General features: G+C 35.4%; 1 protein-coding gene across 1 annotated transcript in view; it reads right to left on the reverse strand.

The window, feature by feature from the left end:
• The window catches only part of LOC143082322 (retinol dehydrogenase 14-like), a 60,300-nt gene that overhangs the window by 10,763 nt on the left and 26,498 nt on the right, over positions 1-23,039 (reverse strand). Inside the window, exon 6 of the mRNA XM_076257971.1 lies at positions 1,139-1,346. Within this exon, the coding sequence (XP_076114086.1) occupies positions 1,139-1,346 (208 nt within the window). The remainder of the gene's footprint in view (positions 1-1,138; positions 1,347-23,039) is intronic.

Here is a 23,039-nt window from a genome sequence, read left to right on the forward strand (position 1 = left end):
CCCTATTGGTATCTTTACCTGTAGTAATTGCCCGACTCTTTCTCCAAGGTGAAGGACCCTATTGGTATCTTTACCTGTAGTAATTGCCCGACTCTTTCTCCAAGGTGAAGGACCCTATTGGTATCTTTACCTGTAGTAATTGCCCGACTCTTTCTCCAAGGTAAAGGACCCTATTGGTATCTTTACCTGTAGTAATTGCCCGACTCTTTCTCCAAGGTGAAGGACCCTATTGGTATCTTTACCTGTAGTAATTGCCCGACTCTTTCTCCAAGGTGAAGGACCCTATTGGTATGTTTACCTGTAGTAATTGCCCGACTCTTTCTCCAAGGTGAAGGACCCTATTGGTATCTTTACCTGTAGTAATTGCCCGACTCTTTCTCCAAGGTGAAGGAACCTATTGGTATCTTTACCTGTAGTAATTGCCCGACTCTTTCTCCAAGGTGAAGGACCCTATTGGTATCTTTACCTGTAGTAATTGCCCGACTCTTTCTCCAAGGTGAAGGAACCTATTGGTATCTTTACCTGCAGTAATTGCCCGACTCTTTCTCCAAGGTGAAGGACCCTATTGGTATCTTTACCTGTAGTAATTGCCCGACTCTTTCTCCAAGGTGAAGGACCCTATTGGTATCTTTACCTGTAGTAATTGCCCGACTCTTTCTCCAATGTGAAGGAACCTATTGGTATCTTTACCTGTAGTAATTGCCCGACTCTTTTTCCAAGGTAAAGGACCCTATTGGTATCTTTACCTGTAGTAATTGCCCGACTCTTTCTCCAAGGTGAAGGACCCTATTGGTATCTTTACCTGTAGTAATTGCCCGACTCTGTCTCCAAGGTGAAGGACCCTATTGGTATCTTTACCTGTAGTAATTGCCCGACTCTTTCTCCAAGGTGAAGGAACCTATTGGTATCTTTACCTGTAGTAATTGCCCGACTCTTTCTTCAAGGTGAAGGAACCTATTGGTATATTTACCTGTAGTAATTGCCCGACTCTTTCTCCAAGGTGAAGGAACCTATTGGTATATTTACCTGTAGTAATTGCCCGACTCTTTCTCCAAGGTGAAGGAACCTATTGGTATCTTTACCTGTAGTAATTGCCCGACTCTTTCTCCAAGGTGAAGGAACCTATTGGTATCTTTACCTGTAGTAATTGCCCGACTCTTTCTCCAAGGACTCGTCAACTGCACAGTATATAATTGTTGATGTACCTTGCTCACTGTCTTTGAAAAGAGGAAGAACCAAATAAAGGTCAATTATAGGTCCAGAAAAAAAATGTTGTTGTCGTAAATATTTGGATATATTTGTTCGTACCACACCTGGATGTAGACTGTATGTTGTTACACCAGTACCTATTGAAAAAATCAATTTCAGCAAAATAATAGAAAACAATCTGTATGTTGTAATACATAATTAAAAAGCCAATAAAATGATATAAAACGACAAGAGCATGAGACATTACTTGCATGCTTATAATTGGCAAATTTGTTAGTGTTGGTGAAAGTCTGCGTACTATATTAATACCTCTAGAAAAAAGCATCTACAAAACAACATCCTGTTCGCAAATGTTCTTGGTATTGTAAAAAAAGAAAAATAAGGACATGTGGTATGACTGTCAATTAGACAACTATCTACCAAAATCAAAATGATAAGGATTACCACAGCTACAGGGTTCCATACAACCATCAGCCTTTATATCGTTAAGTAATCACTAAAAAGCTTTGAATGATAAAATGTTAATAATTAACAAGTAAAACCACAAGGGCCTGAATTATATTAAACAACATTCAAAAAACAATTATAACAAACAACAACAAACAAAAAACGTAACTTAAGTAAAGGTTCCCATCTTGTTTCATTACATGTCTACCAATATGCCAAATGTTTACTTATAAATCAAATATGTTTATTTCCTAATCAAAGGGCCCTTATAGGCATATCAATTACAAACAAATAAATCATAATAGACAGAACATAAATACACTATCATATAAAAAAAGAAGATGCAGTATGATTGTCAATGAGACAACTCTCCACAAGAGACCAAAATAACACAGAAATTAACAACTATAGGTCACCGTAAGGCCTTCAACAATGAGCAAACCCCATACCGTATAGTCAGCTATAAAAGGTCCCGAAATGACAATGTATAACAATTCAAAAGAGAAAACTACGGCCTAATTTATGTACAAAAAATGAACGAAAAACAAATATGTAACACATAAACAAACGACAACCACTGCATTACAGACTCAGAATGTGGCGGGGTTAAACATGTTAGCGGGATCCCAACCCTCTCTCAAACCTGGGACAGTGGTATAACAGTACAACATAAGAACGAACTATAAAAAACAGTTAAAGGCTTAACTCATCAGTTGGTCAGAAATAAATGTTGTCTTTGGATTATGGATACATAGTGATTATCATAAATATCACAGTTGATTTAAATGTGAACCGGACGGTAGGCACTTAAAGTTAACCATCGAGGGACGTTAACTACCGAGGGTAGTAATGAATATTCATCTTTACCGGATGATTGACAGCGATGTAAATAAAAACATGAGAGTGATTACCGTGTGTCAACGTCATATCAAATGAATTCAATTTAATTGTTAGAAATACTGTTTTCTTCTGAAAATTAAAAAATAAATAAAATTGAATGGAATGGAATGGAATGGAATTGAGCTATGTACAATACAGTAAATAATAGCAATTAGAATTAGACGGTAGACAAGCATATTTTGCCTATTGATTCTTTTTTGCATGCCTATTTGGTTATATTATAATGCACTAATCAGTGGCGGATCCAGAAATTTTCATAAGTGGGGGCCCACTGACTGACCTAAGAGGGGCCCGCTCCAGTCACGCTTCAGTGATTCCCTATATAAGCAACCAAATTTTTTCCCAAAAAGGGGGGGCCCGGGCCCCCTGCCCCCCCCCCCTAAATCCGTCTCTGCTAATTGTTTTGATACTGTTTAATGTTTAAATAAGACCAATATGTGAACCATTTATGCACTTTTAATATAAAGATCAGATTCACACAGGATCATACAGTTCGAGCTAACTATTTTATGTACGAGAGCTATTACTAATTATGTAACGGTGATGCTGAGATAATCTCCCTTTGCTAGAATATGGGATGAGGCAAAATGAACTATATCACTGTGCAAGAACGGAATAGCAAAGTGATTATATAAATCAAACTGTATTGGGATGATTTGGTAAACGTTTATCCAACTTACTGGATATTTTATGAAAGATTTTGCCATTTGTATAGAGGAATTATACCTTTTCAAATAAACTTGGGAGAATAATACACTAATTATAGAATTTTTGATAAGTTAAACGAACTAATCTTGTCAAATATACATTTGTTGCGTGCAATTGTTAAATATTTAATGCGATGAGTGTCATTATAGCCTGAAATGAGATTTTGATTACAACGATTAAGAAAAAATCTGATTAATTCAAACGCAATACTTCAAAATGCGAGTCTTAATTATTGTCGCAATAATAAAAACCTCGAATTTACAGACATCTGTACCGTCAGCGTACCGTGATCTGTCAAAGCTTTTTTTAATAGTTAATTCCGGTGTCACTTTGTCTCTTTTAGAGAGTTGTCTCATTGGCAATCATGCCATATCTTCTTTTTTTATATAATAAAACAAAAACCTGAACGACTTTACATTATAAATTAAAATGCATCCTAGTCGTGATGGAAACAGAGTCAAATGAACAAATGGACTAGATGAAACTGAACGAAAAAAAAGAAAGAAAACACCAATTTGATCTGATAGGGGTGAATTCTATTCTTTATTCAAACTCGAGTTTGGTTTGGAACCGTATCTATTGCGATTATTACCCAAGGACAGATATTACATATCTAAACTTCGATGCTCGAATATTGAGACGGGTAGATGGGCGGGGATCGCGAGGGAAAATAGAATATGTACATTATGTAATGAGGGAATAGGGGATGAGTTTCATATATTGTTTATCTGTAAAAATGCTGATGTTTCTGCTCTTAGATCAAAGTTTGTACCAAATCCTTAAATAAAAAATAAATAAAAGTTAACGTTTTGGTTGTTCCCAAATCAACATTACTATGTAATGAATCCAAGCAAGAAGAAATTCACTGGCTTGTTGTCTATATGTAACGTACAAGTTCAAAGGAAATTATCAATTTTCGTGAAGAAAATCATAAAATACTTAATCTAATTATACCAATTGTCTTTTAAAATATACTATGTATTTGTGTTTCGTTTGTCCTGTCTCGCTATGTATTATCTTAATATGGTTGTATATATTATTGTCCTCCTGTACACAAGTATGTGTCTGAGGTTATGAATAAAATCTTGAAATCTTGATACAAGAAAAGATTATATTTGCTTCGGCTTTTTCCATTTGCGCCAATCTGCACTTAATTAGCGCCTATTTTTTTTTATTTCTTTGCGCCAAATTTATTTTCTTCATTTGCACAAATTAACAGGTAAACACAAGTCATGAGGCATATAAGATGTATAGAATTTATTTATATAATAACAAAAATATTCCTTCTGGCCTTTTGCCACCTGCCACTTGCTCACACGTGAGGGGGAGGAGGAGGGGGATTGAAAGCAGGATAAGTTTATTGCAAGTGTACATCACACTTGAAGTAGCACTTTATAAAATAAGATTGTAACAGTTTGACATAAAAAGCACATTTGCATATGCACAAATCTTTTTTAACTGAGTATTGTCATGCAACACTTCTGTTGAACTGCAACCTTGTGATATCTTCCCTACAATAAAGCATCCCCTTTTTTATCAAAATTTTTATAAGTTAAAGCCTGTTTTTTTCTTTATGGCATCGGTTCCATATATGAAAGTAAATGTTCGGGTACCAGAAGTGTGATTAAATAATGATATCCATGATCTCAACATGTGTCTATACACACATTTATCTATATTGTAGCTTGTGTTCATTGAATTGCTGCGTTTGGTTAAACAAGTTTAATTTTATCATCTAAATTTATCAGACCTAACCTTTCGAATCAATTTGGCGCAAATTAAAAAATGTCAATGTGCGCGAATGAAAAAAAAATATGCTTTTTCAAAATTGGCGTAATTGTCATACGTACATTCACCGATCACATATTACTGGTTAGATTAAAAAATAATATACTATTTAGATTAAGAAGTACTTTAAGAAATTGATTGATTGTTGTTTGCCATCAGTACAGCCGCAAATATTTCAGACCAGTTCAGGGAGAAAACTAAATAATGAACACAATAGGGAATGTTACTGTTCAAATAAATGTCATCGGTCATTCAGAGTGAAGTATAGATACGAAACTTTGGACCGTCGATTGAAAATAGTTTGCTTTGATAACAACCGCCGGTAGGTATAGACAAATACGGTTGATAGACGGTATATAGGAGCACTAAATTCTATGTTAACCACCGACAGTAGGTATTAAGAAATACTATTGAAAGACGATATATAAAGGAACACTATATTTTACGTTAACCACCGACGGTAGGTATAAAGAAATACTGTTAATAGACGGTATATAGGAGCACTATATTGTATGTTAACCACCGACGGTAGGTAAATTCAGATACTTTTGACAGACGGTATATATGAGCACTATATACGGACCATATAATACGTTATATTGACCATCGACGGTAGGTATAAATGAAAACTGTTGATAGACGGTTTATAGGAGCACTTTATTGTATGTTTACCACCGACAGTATGTATAGACACATGATTTTAATAGACAGCCTTATATTTTACGTTAACCACCGACGGTAGGTATAAACAAATACTTTTGAGATACGGTATATAGGAGTACTGTATTGCTTGTTAACCACCGATGGTAGGTATAAACAGGTACTGTTGATATACGGTATATAGGAGTACTATATGTCATGTTAACCACCGACGGTAGGTATAGACTAAATACTGTTGATAGACAGTATATAGGAGGACTATATTGCATGTTAACCACCGACGATAGGTATAGACAAATACTGTTGATATACGGTATATAGGTGCACTGTATTGCATGTTAACCACCGACGGTGGGTATAGAAACAGGTTAGAAACATAGTGTTGATAGACAGTATATAGGAGCACTATATTGCATGTTAACCACCGATGGTAGGTTTAGAAAAATACTGATAATAGACGGTATATAGGTGCACTGTATTATATGTTAACCACCGACGGTAGGTAGAGAAAAATAGTATTGATAAACGGTATATAGGAGTACTGTAATGCTTGTTAACCACCGACGGTAGGTACAGACAAATACTGTTGATAGACGATATATAGGAGTACTGTATGGCATGTTAACCACCAACGGTAGGTATAGACAAATACTGTTGATAGGAGTACTGTAATGCTTGTTAACCACCGACGGTAGGTACAGACAAATACTGTTGATAGACGATATATAGGAGTACTGTATGGCATGTTAACCACCAACGGTAGGTATAACAGGTATTGGAATTCCAATGGGGACTAACTGTGCACCACTTATTGCGGACCTGTTTTTGTATTGTTATGAGTTACAATTTATGACTAAAATTAGCAAAGACCCATCAAAACAACATTTGATACAAAAATTTAACAATACTTTTAGATATTTGGATGATATATTGGCTCTAAATAATGACGACTTCAGTATGTATACTAAAGAAATTTATCCTGTAGAACTTACTTTAAATAAAGCTAATGATTACAATGACCACTGCCCTTTCCTCGATCTTGATATCTATATCATAAACGGGAAGCTTAATACAAAAATTTATGATAAAAGAGATGATTTTTCATTTCCTATTGTTAATTATCCATTTTTAGATGGTGACGTTCCCTTGTCACCATCTTATGGTGTTTATATATCTCAACTTGTACGATTCGCTCGTGTATGTAACAATGTATTAGATTTTAGCGAGAGAAATTTATGTATTACTGAAAAATTATTACACCAGGGTTTTCGATATCACAAACTGGTCAAAACATTTACTAAATTTTATCACCGGTATAAGGAAATAATTCGTAAATATAACTCAACATGCAGACATCTTATACGTTCAGGTATTTCACATCCAAAATTTTATGGAAATATTCTTTATAAAGCACAAAAATGTCAGTATTCTCCTCAGAAACTAACAAAACCTTTAAATAGACTTATTAAAAGGGGATATAGTTACGATACTGTTGTCAGGTCATTAAAGATTGCATATTTTGGATTTAACATTGATTCACTGATAGGGTCTTTGCATCGGAACTAAACACATTTATTTCTAAAAAAACAGTTGTTGGCATGACACGGGTTATGTTCTTATCATATATTTTATGATAGTATGATACTAAACCCCTAACGGGAGGGATTGTACCTGATATTCATATGATGAAGACATAATCTTTCAATCAGTTTAATTGAGGTCTGGAGCTGGCATGTCAGTTAACTGCTAGTAGTCTGTTGTTATTTATGTATTATTGTCATTTTATTTATTTTCTTTTGTTACATCTTTTGACATCAGACTCGGACTTCTCTTGAACTGAATTTTAATGTGCGTATTGTTATTCTTTTACTTTTCTACATTGGCTAGAGGTATAGGGGGAGGGTTGAGATCTCATAAACATGTTTAACCCCGCCGCAATTTTGCGCCTGTCCCAAGTCAGGAGCCTCTGGCCTTTGTTAGTCTTGTATGATTTTAAATTTTAGTTTCTTGTGTATAATTCGGAGTTTAGTATGACGTCCATTATCACTGTACTATTATGCATATTTTAGGGGCCAGCTGAAGGACACCTACGGGTGCGGGAATTCTCGCTACATTGAAGACCCATTGGTTGCCTTCGGCTGTTGTTTGCTCTATGGTCGGGTGGTTGTCGCTTTGACATACTCACCATTTCCTTTCTCAATTTTATAGACAAATACTGTTGATAGGAGTACTGTATGGCATGTTAACCACCGACGGTAGGTACAGACAAATACTGTTGATAGACGATATATAGGAGTACTGTATGGCATGTTAACCACCAACGGTAGGTATAGACAAATACTGTTGATAGGAGTACTGTATGGCATGTTAACCACCGACGGTAGGTACAGACAAATACTGTTGATAGACGATATATAGGAGTACTGTATGGCATGTTAACCACCAACGGTAGGTATAGACAAATACTGTTGATAGACAGTATATAGGAGGACTATATTGCATGTTAACCACCGACGGTAGGTATAGACAGGTACTGTTGATATACGGTATATAGGAGTACTGTATGGCATGTTAACCACCGACGGTAGGTACAGACAAATACTGTTGATAGACGATATATAGGAGTACTGTATGGCATGTTAACCACCAACGGTAGGTATAGACAAATACTGTTGATAGGAGTACTGTATGGCATGTTAACCACCGACGGTAGGTACAGACAAATACTGTTGATAGACGATATATAGGAGTACTGTATGGCATGTTAACCACCAACGGTAGGTATAGACAAATACTGTTGATAGGAGTACTGTATGGCATGTTAACCACCGACGGTAGGTACAGACAAATACTGTTGATAGACGATATATAGGAGTACTGTATGGCATGTTAACCACCAACGGTAGGTATAGACAAATACTGTTGATAGACAGTATATAGGAGGACTATATTGTATGTTAACTACCAACAGTAGGTATAGACTAAAACTCTTGATAGACAGTATATAGGAGCACTATAATGTATGTTAACTACCAACAGTAGGTATAGACTAAAACTCTTGATAGACGGTATATAGGAGCACTATATTGTATGTTAACCACCGACGGTAGGTATAGACAAATACTGTTGATAGACGGTATATACACATGTAGGAGCACTATATTGTATGTTAACTACCGACATTAGGTATAGACAAATACTGTTGATAGACGGTATATAGGAGCACTGTATTGTATGTTAACTACCAACAGTAGGTAAAGACTAAAACTCTTGATAGACGGTATATGTAATAGCACTATATCGTATGTTAATCACCGACGGTAGGTAAAGACAAATACTAGTTGACGGTATATAGGAGCACTATATTGTATGTTAACTACCGACAGTAGGTATAGACAAATACTGGTGATAGACGGTATATAGGAGCACTATATTGTATGTTAACCACCGACGGTAGGTACAGACAAATACTGCTGATAGACGGTATATAGGAGCACTATATTGTATGTTAACCACCGACGGTAGGTATAGACAAATACTGTTGATAGACGGTATATAGGTGCACTATATTGTATGTTACCTTCCGACAGTAGGTATAGACAAATACTGTTGATAGACGGTATATAGGAACACTATATTGTATGTTAACTACCGACAGTAGGTATAGACAAATACTGGTGATAGACGGTATATAGGAGCACTATATTGTATGTTAACCACCGACGGTAGGTATAGACAAATACTGTTGATAGACGGTATATACATTGTAGGAGCACTATATTGTATGTTAACCACCGACGGTAGGTATAGACAAATACTGTTGATAGACGGTATATACATTGTAGGAGCACTATATTGTATGTTAACCACCGACGGTAGGTATAGACAAATACTGTTGATAGATGGTATATAGAAGCACTATATTGTATGTTAACTACCGACAGTAGGTATAGACAAATACTGTTGATAGACGGTATATGGGAGCATTATATTGTATGTTAACCACCGACGGTAGGTATAGACATATACTGTTGATAGATGGTATATAGGAGCACTATAGTGTATGTTAACTACCGACAGTAGGTATAGACAAATACTGTTGATAGACGGTATATGGGAGCACTATATTGTATGTTAACTACCGACAGTAGGTATAGACAAATACTGGTGATAGACGGTATATAGGAGAACTATATCGCATGTTAACTACCGACGGTAGGTTTAGAAAAAAATGAAATAATAGACGGTATATAGGAGCATTTTATTGCATGTTAATCACCGACGGTAGGTATAGATAAATTATGTTGATAGGCGGTATATAGGAACACTATATTGCATGTTAATCACCGACGGTAGGTATAGACAACTGTCAATAGACTGTGTAATGGAGCACTGTATTGTATGTTAACCACCGACGGTAGGTATAGACAAATACTGTTGATAGACGGTATATACACATGTAGGAGCACTATATTGTATGTTAACTACCGACATTAGGTATAGACAAATACTGTTGATAGACGGTATATAGGAGCACTGTATTGTATGTTAACTACCAACAGTAGGTAAAGACTAAAACTCTTGATAGACGGTATATGTAATAGCACTATATCGTATGTTAATCACCGACGGTAGGTAAAGACAAATACTAGTTGACGGTATATAGGAGCACTATATTGTATGTTAACTACCGACAGTAGGTATAGACAAATACTGGTGATAGACGGTATATAGGAGCACTATATTGTATGTTAACCACCGACGGTAGGTACAGACAAATACTGCTGATAGACGGTATATAGGAGCACTATATTGTATGTTAACCACCGACGGTAGGTATAGACAAATACTGTTGATAGACGGTATATAGGTGCACTATATTGTATGTTACCTTCCGACAGTAGGTATAGACAAATACTGTTGATAGACGGTATATAGGAACACTATATTGTATGTTAACTACCGACAGTAGGTATAGACAAATACTGGTGATAGACGGTATATAGGAGCACTATATTGTATGTTAACCACCGACGGTAGGTATAGACAAATACTGTTGATAGACGGTATATACATTGTAGGAGCACTATATTGTATGTTAACCACCGACGGTAGGTATAGACAAATACTGTTGATAGACGGTATATACATTGTAGGAGCACTATATTGTATGTTAACCACCGACGGTAGGTATAGACAAATACTGTTGATAGATGGTATATAGAAGCACTATATTGTATGTTAACTACCGACAGTAGGTATAGACAAATACTGTTGATAGACGGTATATGGGAGCATTATATTGTATGTTAACCACCGACGGTAGGTATAGACATATACTGTTGATAGATGGTATATAGGAGCACTATAGTGTATGTTAACTACCGACAGTAGGTATAGACAAATACTGTTGATAGACGGTATATGGGAGCACTATATTGTATGTTAACTACCGACAGTAGGTATAGACAAATACTGGTGATAGACGGTATATAGGAGAACTATATCGCATGTTAACTACCGACGGTAGGTTTAGAAAAAAATGAAATAATAGACGGTATATAGGAGCATTTTATTGCATGTTAATCACCGACGGTAGGTATAGATAAATTATGTTGATAGGCGGTATATAGGAACACTATATTGCATGTTTATCACCGACGGTAGGTATAGACAACTGTCAATAGACTGTGTAATGGAGCACTGTATTGTATGTTAACCACCAACGGTAGGTACAGACAAATACTGTTGATATACGATGTATAGGAGCACTATACTGTATGTTAACTACCGACAGTAGGTATAGACAAATACTGTTGATAGACGGTATATAGGAGCTCTATATTGTATGTTAACTACCGACGGTAGGTATAGACACATACTGTTGATAGACGGTATATAGGAGCACTATATTGTATGTTAACTACCGACGGTAGGTTTAGAAAAATACTGATAATAGACGGTATATAGGAGCATTATATTGCATGTTAACCACCAACGGTAGGTATAGACAAATACTATTGATAGACGGTGTGAAGGAGTACTAATTCGTATGTTAACCACTGACGGTAGGTATAGACAAATACTGTTGATATACGGTGAATAGGAGTACTGTATTGCATGTTAACCACCGACGGTAGGTATAGATAGAATGAAATTCAAAACAGTGTGGCTGTGGCCATTGATTGACACATTAAATTCATCCATTGACTGGGACAATTTACATGAACGTTTGTCTGTAACGACCACTGTTCACGACGTACCTACGATAGACATTTAAACTGTGGGGTCACCAAAGGTTTCTTAACGCCTTTAATTATAAAATAATTCAAAAAATTAATCAGGAATAACCTTTATGTTTTGATTTATATAATTGATATAAATCAAAATATCGTGTTATTTCTGATTAGTTTTTCGAATTACTTTATTAAGTTGTTGAGAACCTTTGGTGACCCCATAGTTTAAGTGTCTTTAAAAAGTACATAGTGAGCAGTGGTAGTTACTTACAAACGTTCACCTTAATTGTCCCAGTCAATGGATGAATTTAATGTGTCAATCAATGTGACAGTAGGTATAGACAAATACTGTTGATAGACGGTGTATAGGAGCACTATACTGTATGTTAACTACCGACAGTAGGTATAGACAAATACTGTTGATAGACGGTATATAGGAGCACTATACTGTATGTTAACTACCGACAGTAGGTATAGATAAATACTGTTGGTAGACGATATATAGGAGCACTGTATTGTTATTGGTTGCTGTCTTTGATATTGATTTTACGTTTATCGTTTCAGCATTAATCGGGCTGTTAGTTTTCGTTTTTCGTCACATCTAGTCAGGAATGGGTTTGAATAGTATTTTACATGAATACATATGTGTAACTCATGGCTGATTCACATTCGTTTGTCTTTGGTGGATAAGTTTCCCATTGGCAATATTACCACATATCTTCTGAATTTTCATTGCATCATCTAAACATGTAAAATTCGTATATAGAAAATATATACGTATAGATAATATATATATAATATAAGAAAGTAGATGTTGTATGATTGCCAATGAGACAACAGTAGTGTTTGTGGGACAGAATGACCCCCATTAAGGGGGACGTCGGACGCTGACGCCATATTCGAAAGTTGGCGCAGACGCCGACGCCATATTTGGGCCTTAAAGCGGACGCCATAGTCGACCCTGAAATCAAGACGCAAACTTCGGGTTGGACCATGTTACTCGGACATCGAGACGCCGACGCCATATTTGGGCTTAAATCCTGGACGCTATATCTTAATTTTTGACCAGGCTACCCTCCAGGGTGGATACTTTTAGTGACCCTAGAAAGAGATTTTCAAGACTTGAGACCTGCTATACATCCATGTAGGTGTTTTAAGATTTTTTTTTCTTTTCTTCTGTTTTTTTTTTTCTTTCTTTTTTCACTATTTTTTTTTTGTATCATTATTTTTCATTTAACCAAATAGAGCTACGAGTTTACTGTCATTCTGAATCGTGTCAGTGGATGAAAAGTTGTTGATAATGTCCTTCATCTCGAGTCCCGACATCTCAATTTGACGTAATAAATGCAATACAGGCCACATGTATCTGAATCATTGGGTTGGATTTGATTGCAAACCACACAGTATTTCGGTCCATTGACGATGAGTACATTTCTGAAATAGCGTTGGTACTTTTCCGGTAATCGTTCTAAGGAGTCGAAAAATTCTGATGGACCCGATGCGGAGAAATGAAATGCAACCCAATGACTCCCCTTTTGATCACAGTTGTCCGTATTGACCACAAACCTTCTACGCCTGTCGCTCACATATCTAGGCAAGTCTTCTGCACAGCAAACGGTCACGGGCAATCCACTCAAAGCATCCTCTACATCTTTCCCGGTCATCGTTAAGGGCAATGCCGTTTTTATTCCCACAACCTTGCTGACGTTGGGCTTCTAATCCACGTAGGTGAGCAAACACTAAGTACTCCACAATCCTGACAGGCGATGAGATCTTTCCGTGTTTCAGCATCCTCTGACGAACTATGTGTTGTCTCGTCGGCAATATCTCCGTCTGATGAGACCGAACTATCGTCTTCAAAAGTATTCGAGAGACGGTCGTCATCCCTCTGTCCGTCTGGTGTCTCTCCTCGACCGACCTGCAAGACCTCTGTGTGCAATCTGGAGGCTTCTGGGGTTCTAGCTTTTAGGTCAACAAGAAAGTACACGAAAGGTGTCCTCTTTGCCTCTTCAAATTTCCGGAGAAAAAAGTCCCCTCGAGAAGGATACATCTGTCGGCCAAGAGTAACGATGGGCTGTCGATCAATGGGGTTATTAAAGAGAATGAGATAATGACAGTTCCGTCTCTGGGTGGGGTCTTTGACAAAGTATACATTCTGATTAAAAACGACGACCGATAAATTCCTATGGTGGCACCCTTCCGTAAACAAATCATTTATTCTGGAGTCTTTGTCCGATGTCGACATGAGGTCATCTAATAGGATCATGTTTCGAATGTTGGGATCGAAAAAATCGTCCCTTTCGAGATCAAAAGGAATTCCACGAATGAATTCAACGCGTGGAAGCACTGCATGTTCGTTGTATTTCCTCGTAAAGAGGTTGCCACCTTTTATACAACCAAACGATCCTGTCTGGACTAGGACTTCACAGTTTTTTTTATGTGTTGAAACAAATAACATAAAATAATATTTATCGCAGGAGGTTGGACCGGACACAATCATGGTAGAAGGGTGTCTAAACACGAAAGCCTTCTGCTGCTGCTTTTGCTGCTGCTGCTTTTGCTGCTGCTGCTTCTTTTTCTGCTGCTGCTGTTGCTGCTGCTGGGTAACACCTGGGTGGTTTAGTGGCTCATCGGAAGAATGCTTACTTCTTATATGTCTTCGAAGATCGTGCGGCCACACATACACGTAGCAGCAAATATTGCAATTAAACATACTCGTAATTTCCTAAATGACAGTGAGTAGTTTCCTCTTATAGATTTACTTCACTTCCTTCGAAAATATAGCAAGAGAAATACATGGTCATCTTTTAGACGACATATTTGAAGATGATCGTATCTCAAAACAAATTCGATGTGATACAATTCATTCCTGGTTACCGTGAAATAGACTGGTTTCCCAAACGTCACGTCCGTAATATCTTCATTTAATCGTATCGACTGGAGAATATGGAGAGATTTTCCCTAACGTACGACTGGTGCACGAAATCGGAACAGAAGTACATACGTCTCGTTTAGGCTTCTAATTCCGGTATGAACGACACCTTCAATGAACATTCCCACGATCCATCCAACGTATAGCGTTTTGCAAGGCGCACTTTGAAATTGCCACGTACGTTATTTTCAAACGATGGATGAAAGCAATTTTCGCTATTAATAAATAAACAAAACTCGTCCATAGTGTTAATTCCAGTGAAACCTTTAGTATCTCTCTTACAGCTTTGTTATACTCAAAACCGTATTTAAGGAAATAAACGGAAATAGTAATTGATTGCTTAACGTCCAGTGGCAAATAATTCATGAATGTTTAGAACACGTTACCATAAATACAATAGGTATAGGTCTTGTAAAAGAGGCCACCCCGCGGGATAAAGGGTATATTGGATAGGAACATAAATTTTGCCTTGCATTAGGCTAAAATGTGTTGTGTATAACTATATAAGTACAGTAGACTAATTTATCTTCTATACGGTTGAAATAATTATTATAGTCAGTACAATTTTTTGTGTTTCTGTATAATTAATGAATCCTCCTGATCATCTTTCTTCCAAAAAAAAGGGAAATTCCGCGATTTTTTACTTATCATCTAATTATGTTCATCTTAACATAAAAAACACATTTGCAAAGTTTTAAATTTATATTCCTTCTAATAACGGAGAAAATCAAGTATTTGTAACTTTTTTGGTTGAATTCTCGAGTGAGTCGTGACGTATTAGCCCGATTTATTGAATTCTGGGAAAAAATAAAATCTGTTTAACTCTTATAGCTTATCGACAATATACGTAATTAAAAGCGCACAGCTGACGAATGGTCGAAGTTATGAACCACAATATAAGAATGAACGAAAATGAATATGCATATACCGTTTTGTATTGATTGAATTAAACTCCTATAAAATTATCTCTAGTAAATGTTTTTGAATAAATTTAATTAATTATTGTTGAGATTTTTTTCATAAAATATTTATTGAACATTTTTACTGATATTGAACTGAAAATATTTCAGTTCTATTTACCGTTATTGTTTTGATAATCATTTCAATGCAACTAATGTGTGAGCAGAGTGTGTATATTATTTTGTAAAGGTCACTGTATATTTCTCGGCTTGAGGTCAATTCGTTTACCTTGTAGCTATTTAGCCGCAGGTGTGAGTTCAACCGTACACAGGTATAAATGTTGTTATTTGGAAAGGATAAACAGAAAGGATTAGAAAGAGTATGCTGTCACGATGTTAATACACTAAGATTTAATACACGATGAGAATAAAGATACAATAATTAAATTGTGTAAATTAATTGAAAATAAAATTCAGATTCGTAATTCCGAAAGTGTATAAAAATAAAAGGAAACAATTTTTGATTACTTTCTTAGCGGCAATTGGCGTAAAGATTCAAATATGAAGCAAAAAATAGTAGTTTTAATCTTTTATAAAAACTAAATGCAATATTACCCAATTTGATATACCATTGTACATCTGTTTGATATCATTGACTTTACCGGAATTTCTTAACTTGTATTCAAATCTGGCTGTGTTTAAATGCTAATAAAACTATTGCAATTTTAAAGTTTTTAATTGACAAAAAAATACAACATACAACATGCATGATTTTTTTTTAGTTTCTTTTTAACATTTTATTCTTACATAATTAAATTCATTTGACAATCATTTACACAAACTTTTTGTGAAAAGAATATCAATTATCTAAGCTAAGGCATTATTTCTTTTGAGGATTGTTGAGGATTTTTTTTTAAATTCTATGATAATATTTGTGCAATGTTGAACATGATAGCCGTCATTAATCCAAATAAGTAATACAGTAGTTGTAATAAAAGTTATATTTTAGTCATGCATAACTGATATTGACGAATTTATAATAGTTCGTCCATACATCGTTGTTCTTGAAACAATCATTATTAGTATAAATGTAAGTTTCCTGACGTATAAGAGCCATTGAGGATGAGCTCCAGAGAAATCAGACTAGTGGCGTTTCCTTCGTTTGTTTGTTGGGAAAGGAGAGGAAATGCAACCGCTTGTACAGATAAACGACAGAATTACCATACAAGCATTTATAGTCAACACAATCAGAAAGAGTTCCCATCGTTAGACGGGGAATATGAAGGCTTCCAAGAATGAACAAGTGACATGTCTAATTCTGAACAGTTAGAAAACAGACTATCGACATCGACCGCTTGTTCTTAATATTTGAAACTGTATGCATATATATACGTATACGTTTATGATATATATAGTGATGAGTTCTTGCGTCTGACAAAAACTAAATTCCTTCATGGTTATATCTTGCCAAACGTTTATATTGGTTTGTAAGGTGATTACTCACAATCGTTATTTGAAAATCCTGTTTGTGAGATGTAGATTCATTTCAATACAGAAATTTCGTCTATATATTTCACAAGTGTATAACACGGAGAAGCTCTGAAGGTCCATTACTCCCATTTTGTTTGGGTGTGAACCATCGATGTTTACAGCAATATCACAGAATAAGATGATGATGGTAGAAAGAACTATGGGCGTCATGTGGCAAATATTACATGCATATCGGACAATGAGTTGTCAATCTGTATGAAAAGATTTCCAATACAACCATATTATTGAAAAGGAATGTTTACATGCTATACTCTCGTACTAGTATTACAGGGTTCTTGTGGCGTTCACCTTAGACACACATCTTTTTAACGATGTTTAAAAAAAAGACAGAACCAATTTAATGTCATATTTCCCTATTTTTTAAATATAACTAAAAGTCTTTTATCTGACAAGAATACCCCTATTTAGCGAACAAGTAATTTATTCTTTTTTCTGTTATTGAATACCAAGAAAGAAAATAAATCCCGAAATTAATTTGAAACTTTGATACTCAAAAGTTTCCCAGCAAAATATTCACATTCCCTGGGGATAATTAGTGTTCGTCCAGTGGCATATATAACAATTGTGATGACGAATTACTTCCTTTGTTCGAGAACAATCTTATTGAAATATAAATCTGTGATTTCACTAGGTCCACAGCTTCAATGAACCAAAGCAAAAGTTATACATCGACCTGTATTTAAATCAAATTGGTTCTCTTCTTCTTCTGGTATACAATAGTCTATATCGACATTCGATGATTACATACTGTTGGCATACGTGGACTAGTCTATTTACAACACTTTTACCCCTATTTATTCAAAATATATGTTTTTTTCTTATGTTCAATGTATACATGTATATATTTTAAATTGCGCTATAGTTCCGTAACTTTCTATCCAGTCGTATAAACGAATCGTCGGCAAGTGCGTACATTTTTTTAAATCAATATTTCTGGTCTGTTCCAATCTGTCCTTCACTATTGACAATGACTATATATTACATTTTCCCAAATTCACCCTTGGAAAAAATATTTAAATAGATTTTAATTTCATCAAATCTTATTTTTTGGGTATTATTTATATGTTTATGAATTATATTCTTTACACCAGAAATGTTATTTATAAACAAGCGTATGAGTTTAGTAATGACAAGTAAGACAGAGTTGTATATTATTCATCTGATAGTTCAAAATGGAAAGTTATAAGTTATAAGTTATCAGCCGTGTACACTGATCAATACCTGCAGAAGTGAAAAGATGCATGAACTTGCAAGCCCGACAGGAAATCGCTTGAATACCTGGACGTGTCACCTCACACCCCTCACAATACCTTTGGAAGTAATACCTTTAGCCATGCTGGTGATAAGATGAGGGAAGATCAAAATATATTTGTTTATTACTTTAAAGAATTATGAACAAATTAGATTTTCGAAAACAATTTTCACGGAACACTTATTTATGATTTCAACTTTGACTTTTCACCTTATTCCAATATCAACAGTTTAAAAACAACAGACCATGGTAATTTAAAAAAAGTAAGAATATTTTTCGTATCAAGTTAGTTAGTCGGATAAAACAACCGTACGATTGACAAGATATCGACACGCAATTACGACTACATCGGTTACTGTAGTTTTGTTTCTTTGTGGTTTATAGACATATCGTTTTTATTAATCGGGAAAGAAGACAAAATGGCGGATCGCAGAGAATTGATACTCTAAATTTAAAATCGATGGTGATCGCTTATCTAGCGGAATAAAACTTTAATATCTATGAATTTGAGCATTTTTATACAGAATGAACATAATATCAATTTTTGATTTTTTGGCGAAGTTTCCCTTTAAGCATTTAGTAATCTTCATCATAATTTTATGTTAAGGACTATATAGACATAAAACTTGTTTGATCGGACCGTATGCTAAGAGCCGGCCACCTACAGAGCCAGAATCATCTCATTTATACCGGTTCAAACCGGTTCTTGTTTCTCTGCACGGACATAATTCTTGCACGTGCACAAACAAACAAAAAATGCTACTGCAATTATATACTGTAACAGTCGTATTTGTTTGTATTCCTTTATAATTTTTTTTATAGTATAACATCTTAATTCCTTATATTTAAGCAGCCGTATATTTCTCTATTCGATATATTTTATCAGTCCCTATTTCACTATTCTTTATATTTATTTTGGTCATATTTCTTTATTCTTTATTTTTCTCGCCCATATCATTCTTTATTTATTTTTTCGTCCATTATTCTCTATTCTGTAAACCCAATCCAAACTCCTTGTATATAAATATTGATTGATTAAATATATTATCCGTGTAATTTTTGAAGATAAAAACCAACTACGACCGTGGAATTTTCAAATATATAGTTAAGATTATGTTAAATGAGAAACAATTTTAAATGACCAGACGTGGTTTTAGTTAATCATTTGGGTTGAAATCCTAATCATATGATAGTAATTATATGTGGTTGAAATGAGTTGGAATGCAATACTACTCAATGTTTACGGTTGTCATGCTTATCTAAAAGATACAGATAATTATTTAATGTCACAGACTATATTTTTATAATTGGTGTCCGTTAAGTAGAACCAAATAAAAAAGTGTACACCTGTAAACATGTTATTGAAAGAAAGTGTATAAAGATACTTATTTTTAATCACCAGATGTGCTTTATCTCTTAATCTAATTATTTGAGATGTCATGTATAAACAGGACCATAGGATATTAATTAAGTGGTTCAAATAAGTCGGAAAACTACGGACGCCCAAAGGACCTCCCACAAATATAATTTGAATTCGAAATCACGAATTTAAATCGTTATTACGAATTTTATAATTCGTTACTGGTATAACATTAAGGTATAGCGTCCAAGCCCAAATATGGCGTCGGTGTCTCGATGTCCGAATCATACGGTCCAACCTCAATTTCGCGTCCCGATTTCATGGTCGACCATGGCGTCCGCGTTAAGGCCCAAATATGGTGTCGGCATTCACACCCAGGTCCAAATATAGCGTCAGCGTCCGACGTCCACCTTTATGGGTTCATTCTGTCCCACAAACACTACTGACAACTCTCCACAAGAGACCAAAATGGCACAGAAATTAACAACTATAGGTCACCGTACGGCCTTCAACAATGAGCACAGCCCATACCGCATAGTCACCTATAACAAGTCCCGAAATGACAATGTGAAACAATTTAAACGAAAAAACTAACGACCTAATTTATATACAAAAAATGAACGAAAAACAAATATGTAACATATAAACAAACGACAACCACTGAATTACAGTCTCCTAACTTGGGACAGGCACATACATAGAGAATGTGGCGGGGTTAAACATGTTAGCGGGATCCCAAACCTCCAATAACCTGGGACTTTGGTGTAACAGTACAACATAAGAACTAACTATAAAAATCAGTTGAAAAAGGCTTACTCATCAGATGGAAAAAAATACAAATATATAAGATCCATACAATACATACAGACCATATATCGAAACCAATATATACTAAGCATTCAGCCAATCAAACAAAATGCATCTTAGAACCAAAGATCATTTTCACACTGTATATGGGTTAGAGATCTTAAAACAGAGTTTTTTTTGGACACTGTATATGGGTCAGAGATACAGTTTGTATACAGACTGTATATAAAAAATTAGACCCATAGATAAAGCATACAGAAAATGCATACAGACTGTATATAAGAGCCACAGGCAGTGCACACACTTTATCTTGCAGTAACAGGCAAAACATACAGACTTTTATTTCAACTTGGAACAACTTACAATGCATACATACTGTGTCTCTGATCCATAGACAGTGTTAACCGACTAAATCTAAGATATACCGACAATAGAAGTATCTTAGACTCATAGTCAAAGCATATAAACAATGTATAAAGACTAAGAACGACGTACAATACATAAACTTAATTTAATTTACAACAAAGAAAATGCATACAGACTGTATCTGGGAAGCACAGACAATGCATTGACTGTGTGTAATCAAAGAATCTTTGTGAGCACGCTCACATACTTCACAGCCCGACATTGTCACTAAGCAAACAAAACTTCAACAGATTATTTAGTTCAAACACGCATGAAATTCTGTTGTGTAATTTCAGAAGATATGCAGAAGTATATTTAGGCCGAAATTCTAAGTTCAGAAGGCATAGTTCCTAATTCTTAACAAGAGTACACACGTTGAAATTTCTCGCCTTATTTATGTTGATAGACCTAAATATAAAGTTTTACTACAATTATCACATAAACTTATTAATAACATGACCAAAGAAAATGAGATCAAGGTCATATGACCAAAATGAGGAATACATTTACACCTTACAATCATTCAATACAAATCAGGTCAAGGTCAGATGACACTTGGCACAAAAACTAAACACTAAACACTGAACAATGAACCTCGAAAATGAGGTCAAGGTCAAATGAGACTTGCGAGACTGACATCATAAGATATTTCCAGACACCAAATAAAGTTGACCTATTGCATATAGTATTAGAAAAAACGAACAAAACTCAAAAGCTTAACTTTGACCATTGAACCAAGGAAATGAGGTCAAGATCAGATGACACCTGCCAGTTGGACCAATACACCTTACAATCCTTCCATACACCAAATATACAAGACATATTTCATATAGTATCTGAGATATAGACTTGACCACCAAAAACTTAACCCTTTTCACTGATCCATGAAATGATTGCGAGGTCAAGTGAAAACTGTCTGATGGGCATGCTGACCAAGGTACGCAAATACTAAACATAGTTACCCATAATATGAGAGAAATTACAAAAACTCTTAACTTTTTTTCAAGTAGTCACTGAACCATGAAAATGAGTTCAAGGACAATGGACATGTGACAGACGGAAACTTCCAAACTTAAGGCATCTGTATTTAAAGTATGGAGCATCCAGGTCGTTCGCCGTCTAAAATATAAAGCTTTTAAGAAGTGAACTAACGCTGTCGCCGCCGCCGCCGCCGGATCACCATTCCTATGTCGAGCTTTCTGCGACAAAAGTCGCAAGCTCGACAAAAACAAGAATGTGTCCATCGTACACCGTTCCCCACTTGCCCTATCATTTTCTTTGTTCAGTGGACCGTGAAATAGGGGAAAAAAACCTTCTTTGGCCTTAAGCTTAGAAAAAAACATACTATTGGAAACATATGTACTAAGTTTCAAGTTTATTGGACCTGACCTTCAACAAAAACTACCTTGACCAAAACATTTAACCTGAAGCGAGAAAACGGACGAAGGAGCAGACGCATAGACCGGAAAACTAATGCCCATTTACTATCGTAGGTGGGGCATAAAAAAATTAATCATGATTTTCTGCCAATATGCACATTTACATAGCATGTCCTAACTATCTAAAAAATTCATGAAACTCTGTTGTGGTCTTTAGACAGATTTTATGACAAACTGTTGTAGGAGTATATACAAAATCAATGAATTGATAATTTCATAATTTCCTCATTATCTACAAAAATTTATAAAACTCTGTTATGTGGTTTCAGAGGAGTTGCAATAACGAGAACAGGACTGACAGACCGATGGATCAAAAACATTGTACCATAAAGAACTTTGTTTGGTTTGGTATAATAAAGGGTCTGCTAAATAATGTAAGGCTGAGATAAATTAGTCATTTGGTCACACCAGTTTTTTGGCGAGGTTCGTTTTGTTCAGTCTGTGAT

Source organism: Mytilus galloprovincialis, chromosome 7, assembly GCF_965363235.1.
Source record: "Mytilus galloprovincialis chromosome 7, xbMytGall1.hap1.1, whole genome shotgun sequence".
In the NCBI taxonomy this organism is placed as follows: Eukaryota; Metazoa; Mollusca; class Bivalvia; order Mytilida; family Mytilidae; genus Mytilus; species Mytilus galloprovincialis.